The 8567-nt window shown below is 45.3% G+C and overlaps 1 protein-coding gene across 1 annotated transcript; it reads right to left on the bottom strand.

The window, feature by feature from the left end:
* Positions 1-1541: 1541 nt before the first annotated feature.
* Positions 1542-4136, bottom strand: mad2l1 (MAD2 mitotic arrest deficient-like 1 (yeast)). The gene is made up of 5 exons (XM_079371959.1): positions 3958-4136; positions 2507-2653; positions 2289-2409; positions 2054-2157; positions 1542-1963 (listed from the first exon to the last, which is right to left on the bottom strand). Exons 1-5 carry the CDS (start codon positions 4019-4021, stop codon positions 1797-1799), a joined length of 603 nt encoding a protein of 200 aa, XP_079228085.1. The 5' UTR covers positions 4022-4136; the 3' UTR covers positions 1542-1796.
* Positions 4137-8567: the final 4431 nt, after the last annotated feature.

The raw sequence follows: 8567 nt of genomic DNA, 5'->3' as shown, positions 1-8567 counted from the left end.
GGGGGGGTCCAGTTAACGAGGATGATCTTCAGTGATTTTTACCAGCTGTGTTCGTGACGGAGGAACAGGTGTGCAATCAACGAGCAGAACACAGATCCTGTTTGTCACCTGGGAGGTTTCTTTCCTGTCAGTTTGAAGAGATCATGAAGGAATGAAAACTCACCGGGAAGATCGGAATACTTCGACAGGTTACAGAAAAGTAAGAAACTCAAACTCTTGTTTTGTTTTAAAGTGAAACTTGTTACATCCATAACGTTTATGTGAGGTTTTAGCTGCTGATAAAAGAGACTGATGTTTATATTGAGTGTTTACATGGACCTGAGCATCCCGGGTTTATTGTGCCTCAGCTCCTGATTCCCTTCCTGGAAGACTCCAAAAGAAAACAGGAAACTTTAACATGAACATTCCTCCTCAGTTTTCTGACAGCTGAAGACGATCAAAACCAGAATCAGGATTATAACCGAGAAACCCCCATGTGGCGGACACTGTAGCTTCAGTGTTTAGCCAGCTCTGCATGTAGAGACACTGTAGCTTCAGTGTTTAGCCAGCTCTGCATGTGGTGGACACTGTAGCTTCAGTGTTTAGCCAGCTCTGCATGTAGAGACACTGTAGCTTCAGTGTTTAGCCAGCTCTGCATGTGGCGGACACTGTAGCTTCAGTGTTTAGCCAGCTCTGCATGTGATGGACACTGTAGCTTCAGTGTTTAGCCAGCTCTGCATGTGGTGGACACTGTAGCTTCAGTGTTTAGCCAGCTCTGCATGTAGAGACACTGTAGCTTCAGTGTTTAGCCAGCTCTGCATGTAGTGGACACTGTAGCTTCAGTGTTTAGCCAGCTCTGCATGTAGAGACACTGTAGCTTCAGTGTTTAGCCAGCTCTGCATGTGGTGGACACTGTAGCTTCAGTGTTTAGCCAGCTCTGCATGTGGTGGACACTGTAGCTTCAGTGTTTAGCCAGCTCTGCATGGGTCTGTAAAGCTTTCTGCGTTCTAACCTCTCTCCATGTTTCATCTCCAACATTGATCCTAGTTTGAGCAGCTTTCTGCTGCTGGAGCTTATTAGAAACATGCAGAGGCTTTTTAGCTCGGGTACAATCACTTCTATCTGAAGCAGTTCCACTGTCCGCTTCCATCGCTGCAACACCTGTTCACCTGATAACTGCTCTCATATCTGGCAAACCAAGGGGCGTCCAAAACGGCCTTCAAAGCCCCGCCTACCTTCTCTGGTCCAATCAGATCCAGAGCATTCAGGAGCAGAATCTAAAGTTAGAAGGAGGACATACTGGCTGCTGCATTGTTGTCAGAGAAGCTTCAACACAGCAGGTTTCCTTCATGATCACGGAGGAGGAGAGCGTCGTTATTTCACTCTCCTTACAAGACAAAAATTTAAAATGTGTTGATTTGATCCAAACTATTTGACACTAAAACAAGCAAAAAAAAAAAAAGTTTTCTTCTGTGCAAAAATCAACAGAAGCCCCTGATACTTGAGCGTGCACTGCCCTCTAGTGGTGAACATCAGTAAATGCAGAGAAAGGAAATAAACTTGGTGAAAGACATTTTATTTGGGACATTTTATAAAAGTAGAACAAACGAAGCACTCGCTTCTAAAACGCAGAGAAAGGGAGAAACATTTATATTTACATCAGAGCGGACAGAACAGGACGCCGCACGCTTCTTCTCAAAGGGTGAAGGAAAGAAAAACTGAACAGACGGTGACGATGGACAGGGCGGTGTAAAATTGACAGGTTTCCACGAGACGGGTGGCGGCTGGCGATATTTACAGCTCATCAGGTTTAAAAGCTAATCGGTCTTCTTGTACGCCACCATGCTGTTCACCTTGTGGATGGAGGTGGTGAAGGAGCGAAGACGCACCTCCTCCGATTGGTCGATGATCTGCGGGCCGGACTCCTCCCACTTCTCAGGAACCTCCAGGTCTTTGTCGGTGTAGATGAGGAGGTCGAAGGCGCCTGGAGAGGACGGAGGCGAGAGTCAGATGGCGTCAAGCATCACTTTGTGTGTGGAAGTGAAAGACGTGACGGCGGCGGCGGGTTACTCACACGGCGTCTCGAGCAGCGGCAGGAACGTGACGGTGGCGGTGACCTGTCTGATCACAGAGCGGATCTCATCCTGAATCGTCTTTATGGACTTCTCTCTGGGAGCGCTGGAGAGTCCGAGAGGAAAAACACGAATGAGTTTCAGCTGTACAACACGGATCATCTCGTCTGCGAGATGCTCGACTCTGATTGGACGATCTCTGCCCTCATAACACAACAGGGACGTGTGATATCCGACCTGCTCTCCTTGGCCGACTTGTCACACTGGATGTCAAACTGCCACCTCTCCAGCACCTCGTTGGTCTGCAGGCACGTGATCACCAGAACCAGCTTCTGCACGGTGCACTCGAACAGCCACTCTGCAAACGCCAAAAAAAGAAGAAGACGTTAACGCCACCTCGACTTTAAAGCTCTTGGGTCAAACGTGCGGCGGCAGAGATCGATGGAGCGGCCTACCTTTGAGCTGAGACACCACGTTGGTCAGGTAGTTCTTCAGTTTGTCGTCGGTGGTCAGGTGCAGCCTCATGTCGTAATGTGTGACGGTGGTGAACGTCTCCGGAGGATAGATGCCTCGCTGGAACAGGATGCTGTTGATGCCGAACGCTGGGAAAATATAGTTTATAGTTTTTTTTAGAAAGGACCATCGTCGCTGGTCTTCACTGGTCTTATGTTAAAATTAGAAGTTTAACAATGTCACATTAATCTTGCTATCATAACATGATAAAAGTGATGTTTTCCTTCCTTTAATACAGTGGTGTCCAAACTTTTTTTCTTGCGGGCCAAAATTGTCGCGTTAGAATCGCTCACGGGCCACAGGGTTTTTTTGGGTTTTTTTAAATATTGGAAGGAACTTTTTGTATTTTGACCTCTTCAAAAAAATAATGTAAATACACAATAACTAATTGCAGTGGGAAACTGTTGTGTTCTATTTTTTTGGAAAGAATAGTCAGGCTTTTATAGGTCTCCCTCGCTAACATGAAAAATAAAAAAAGAACGAAATATGCCATCTGATGAGGCCTGGGGCCAAAATCTTCTGATTCTTCGATTTGAAGTCAAGGGCCACAAAAAATCCACTCAAGGGCCACAAATGGCCCCCGGGCCGCACTTTGGACACCCCTGCTTTAATTGAATTATAAGTCCACCAAAGCTGCCCATCTCTGCTTTAAGTGATTTTTTTTAAAGTCATTAATGTTTTTATTGTCTGTCGTGGTGATTTTTAAAGGGCTTATGTGGAGCGTAAAACATCCATTCAACTCTAGTCTTTTAGTATTTCAATTTTAGAATTCAATTAAACAAAACAACAACACAGTGCCTGCAACCAAAACCAGCTCTGAATATAATGAAGACACAAATAAGAAAAAAGAAGTCAATGTTCCTCTTTGTTCAGTTTAAGGAAGCTGTTTAGGGTGTCAGTTAGTGATTTAATCCTAAATCCACTTACTGAATGTCTGACTACAGTCAAACAGTAAACTGCTGAACCTCGCTCACAGATCACTACATTTAAACTCGACCTCGTTTACCAGCAAAATAAACAAATAAACAGGATGTCAAACCGCCTCCTCGATAACTTTAAACTCTTCTTGTTAATTCGGGGTAAAGTCCATAAAGAAATATTGAACATGTGATGGATTAATCATCGACAGAAGAGGAGGAAGAGGAGAGGTGGGCGGTCCACTTCACTGTACAGACACGATGTAGTTTAAAAGTTAAAGTTGGATGAAAGTAGATTGGATTCAAGACAGGCTCAGTTCATTTAACATGTTTTGTTATTATTAGACGTTGACGTATTAATATTAGTTTTTATGAAAGGACACGATGAGGCCCTGTAGCCTGTTAGCTCTGCGTGTCCGCAGAAAACGACAAAGAACTACAATTAACAGTCATCATTTAAAACAAAATAAACTTACAGAAGAAGTCGGCCACGAGCTCGGCGCTTCCCTTCAGAGTGATTCCTTTCAACGTGCTCGTCATTTTACTTATATTTCACTTCAATCTTCGACAACGATGCTTTACTGCTTTTTTTTTTTCTTTGGCTCAACTACCCGCCGTCCTGTTTGAATTTTTGTCGACTCGACGCTATTGCGCATGCGTGGTATTGTTTGGGCGCATGTCTGATGACGAGGCAGGCTGTGTTTACAGTCTGTGTCCACTAGAGGGCAGCGCAGGGCCGCTCACTGGATCGCTCTTTTTATTCATATTTTACAGAGCGGTTAATAGAAGACTATAAACAAAACTGATGAAACACATTTTCTTACAATTAAAGGAATTATTTATTTTTTTAATTTGGCCCACTCATTTCGGAGTTTAACACATATAGTAGACTGTCATCTTGTAGCAAAAAAGGACCTTATTAGACCAAAATTCAATTAAAAAAATGTAAACATCTAATTTGCAGCTTGTTCAATATCTTCTTCCTACATCTGCATGTCTGCTAGTACAGTATAAAGTTATAAACTCTATAATGGGGCGGCAGTAGCTCATTCTGCCCGGGTCTTGAGTTGGGAACCGGAGGGTAGTAGGTTTAAGTCCCAGTGACCCCTCGACCTCGAAGCAGTTAAAGAACCTCAGAAACAAAATGCTGACCTTCTGGAAGTATGTGTTGTTTCTGATTGAACATTGGTGTTTTTAGGTGGGGGAGGGGTGCCAGAGGTGTGAGAACAGACATTAAACAGTCAATGCAGACATTATGAACGAGTACAACAGGGACGGAGCTACTTGTGTTGGAGCCTGAAACCATCTCCCTAAGTCTCCCTTTGCACCTTTAAGAAAAAACTGAAGAGCCCACTCATTTAGTAAAATCCACGTAATGATACTGATACTGATGATGGTTTTGTTTGCTGCTGCTGATATTTCGGATGGTTTTAATGCTGATCTCAAAAACATCAGAGTATTGTGCTCTGCTTCTGGTCACTTCCTGTCAACGCCTCTGGTCACTTCCTGTCAGCAGCACCCGTGTGTCCAATCAGACCTAAAGTGGTTCCTTTCCACTTCCTGACATTTTATCCTCCTCTCCAGATCGATGCTTGTGTTGTTCTTACTCTCCGATGTTCAGTAATCCCGTTAACGCTGAGGTGTCGTTCACAGGAGAAACATTTTGCTCTCTGCTCTGAGAAAAAAAACAAAAAAAACACCCACAGTTTTCCTGCCAGCTGGAGGAAGCGATGACTGTTTAAACCCCCGGCAGTGAAGTCATCATAGAAAACATATTTCACAACCTGAGCTGCTCATTGACAAGTCTTTTCCCCCACACACAGGCGCGTTGGCGTTCATCACTGAACCCTCAAAAAGCCCCGTGAAACCCAGAAACCCTCAGCTGAGCAAAACGAGCGTATGTGATAAGATGCAAGAAGGATTTCTTCTCAATATTCCTCGTGTTCCCGTTTATCCACATTTCCTCGCCGCTGAGGTGAAGGTCGGAGCAGGCTGTGAATGAATGAGGACGGCGGTGGATTAGCGGACGACACGGCCCGAGAGCGGAGGCTGGACGTCAGCGACGTCAGGTGGTTGAAATGCCAGATCACCTCGCTGAAGGTCGGGGAAGAAGCAGCAGCAGGTGCACGAGATAGAAAGTTCACGTCTCCTCTCAGGATCCGTACTTTTGACAGACTGAGGCTACTTTAGCTTTAAGCCGCCATGTTTGTTTTTCTCTCTCTCTCTCTCTCGTTGGATTCTGTCTGAGCTGTGAAGCAACAAGACAAAACCTCATGAGTATTTACTGAACCATCCGTCCCAGGAGCTCTACATCTTCCAAAGACAACAATCTGATTTAGCAGAACGACACCGATGCTAACCAGGGAAAACAGGCGACGACAAAATTCTGCAGAAGAAGAGTTTTGTTTTTCAATCTTGTGCACTTCAGCAGATACTTCTTAACAGTTAATCCTTCCTGACTGTACACATAATCGCTCACTACAACTGTAATATTTAACCATATCCATGCAAACAGGAAATCAGGCAAGCTCGGATCTAAACGCTTGGCCGGCGTTGGTTTGTGTGTGGTCATTCCTAAGTCGGGCCCAGCCTGCTTCTTTTAGAGCCAAATGTTGCAACACTTGACTCCCACTGGGTGTCACTTTAACGAGTCTCCTCTGGTCTAAACCAACAGCCTCATGGTTTTTATATTTAAAGAGCTCAGCACCACAGTCATGTTTCATAACAGAGACTGTGGGCACTGGCATCGGGCCCGCGCATACAAAGGCCCGGACGGCTCCGACATCCTTCTATCGCTTAAAGATGATTTGTAGAGAAAAGTTGTTGTCCCGGGAACAAACCTCGAGTGTAGATCTTCAGCGGCTGGACTTGAGGTTTGGTTTCTTTGGGAGGCGAGAGGAATGTAGGAGACAGAGCGACAGATACACGTCTTTCATTAAACCTTCAAAAAGGCTGATTATTTCTCCTCCTCTGAGAGGATGGTGTCTGCTCTCTAACCACACATAACATAAATCTGTGAGTCTGTAACCAGCAAATAGACTTCATTGTTTTTTTTCCATCTCTGTTGCAATGACTGAAGAAGAGCTCTCCAGGGGAACTCGTATTGGTCGCACTGGGACTAAATTGGTACAATATGTGTGCAGGCCAGGAGCCAAGAAGAAGAAGAAGAAGAAGAAGAAGAAGAAGAAGAAGAAGAAGAAGAAGAAGAAGAAGAAGAAGAAGAAGAAGAAGAAGAAGAAGAAGAAGAAGAAGAAGAAGAAGAAGAAGAAGAAGAAGAAGAAGAAGAAGAAGAAGAAGAAGAAGAAGAAGAAGAAGAAGAAGAAGAAGAAGAAGAAGAAGAAGAAGAAGAAGAAGAAGAAGAAGAAGAAGAAGAAGAAGAAGAAGAAGAAGAAGAAGAAGAAGAAGAAGAAGAAGAAGCCTGAGTTGTTTAAATAGAATTTGGTAACTCAACTTCTTTGCTGAATAGTTTGTGATTGTGAACTTAAAGGTCACTTCTCCTCTTCTTCAGTGTAAGTCAGTGTCCTCGCTCCTCTTCATCATGTGTGTGAAGTGTGTTGTTGTAAATCCACTCTGATCCTGTATTTGATCATGTCTATAAACCCCTCTATGTCAGCCCTGCTCAGAACAGGCTGTTTCTGTGTCTGTAGCTTTAAATATGTAAATGAGCTGTGTCTGACCACGCCCTCTCTGGAAGGGCTCGGGTGTACTCGCTGCTTTCTGGCTCCATGTCCTATTGTTTACGGTGAGAAGGCAGACTCAGAGGGCAGAACAAACACCTAGCTGTGGGAGTGTCACCCACCTGGGGGAGGGGCTACTGCCCTTTGTGATGTCATGAAGGGAACATCTCCAAACAGCCTGTTTGAGCACATTTTCTGAAAAGTGGAGCAGGCAGAAGACGGAGAGGATGGACTTTTCTCATCACTGGAGGGTTAGGAGACAGACTGGAGACACATGTTAGAGGCATGGCTCGAGCGTCGCTCAATCTCAACGAGAAGGATAAAACAGGGCGCCGTCTCGTGACGTCACTCTCCTCGTAACTTGGCGACAGAGTATCTCTAACAGTCGAACTAGAACTGAGATGTCATCTGCTCCAGCACTTTCACAGACAGTTGCTTCATGTGCTCATTTGGCTTGGTTCTTGAACTCTATCGTGCAAAGCCCTCCTTCACGCCTCCTCCCCGCTGCAGCCTGTGAAGGTGTGCCTGGAACATTTCTAATTACATACATGCAGCTCCGAATATGATGCAGGGCCGTCCACACACACACAGTGTAATGAGCTGTTAGCTGCACATTCCTCCCCTGCAGAACGGATCTATAGGTTCTGTTTCTACTTGGAGCTGAGTGGCTGCAGTGATGGGCGTGCAGCGCTCCGCCGGCTGGACCCGTGCCTCGTGTCCTCTGGCGCAACAGCTGGAGCTCTGCACATGACATGTCATATTCACACGCAAGCTCTGCATTCTTGGAGCGATGATGCGTGCGCACACACACACACACACACACACACACACACACACACACACACACACACATGTTATTCTTGAAGATGTGACCCTTTCATCACGGACATTTTCATTCCTCCTGCACCAGTTTCTCTTCTCATCACCAGCACATTATTTTGCATCTTCCATTTAAACCTCTCTGGAAGGGAAGTCGGCTGTGTGGATTTATTTCGAAGGATCTCGAGTTGGTTTGAACCGCTTGTGTTTGTGTCATAAAGTCGGAGCTCGTTCCTCTGACTGGGGAGTTGACACGATGACCCCACGGCCCATTAGAGACTATCTAAACACGTCCCACAGCCCTGCAGAGTAAACACAGCTCTAAGTGATGGAGGGGAAGGATGAGAGCATATACAGTCAGTGTGGAGACACCTGCACTGTGTCCACACACATGAACATGCATCTTCTCCAGCAGGACTCCAGGAATGTGTTCAGGATGTTTGGCATGAACAAACACACCACACTTGTGGTCACACACACACCCATTCAGAAAAGCCTGTTTACAGCCTGCTTCAAAAAACAACAGAGGTCTGATCAGTTAGCGTCCTCTTTGGCTCACACTGCATCCGTTTTGATTTTATTAGCGACGC

This window comes from Symphodus melops (genome assembly GCF_947650265.1).
Source record: "Symphodus melops genome assembly, chromosome: 20".
Classification (NCBI taxonomy): domain Eukaryota; kingdom Metazoa; phylum Chordata; class Actinopteri; order Labriformes; family Labridae; genus Symphodus; species Symphodus melops.
Note: the sequence above shows the minus strand (reverse complement) of the source record. Positions and strands in the feature narration are given on the sequence as shown.

Coding starts and splice junctions, on each gene's coding strand:
- mad2l1 (XM_079371959.1), bottom strand. CDS start 4,021: ATGACGAGCACGTTGAAAGGAATCACTCTGAAGGGAAGCGCCGAGCTC. Junction 2,410..2,506: donor CGTGGTGTCTCAGCTCAAAG/GTAGGCCGCTCC, acceptor TGGCGTTTGCAG/AGTGGCTGTTCGAGTGCACC. Junction 2,158..2,288: donor AAGTCGGCCAAGGAGAGCAG/GTCGGATATCAC, acceptor CGGACTCTCCAG/CGCTCCCAGAGAGAAGTCCA.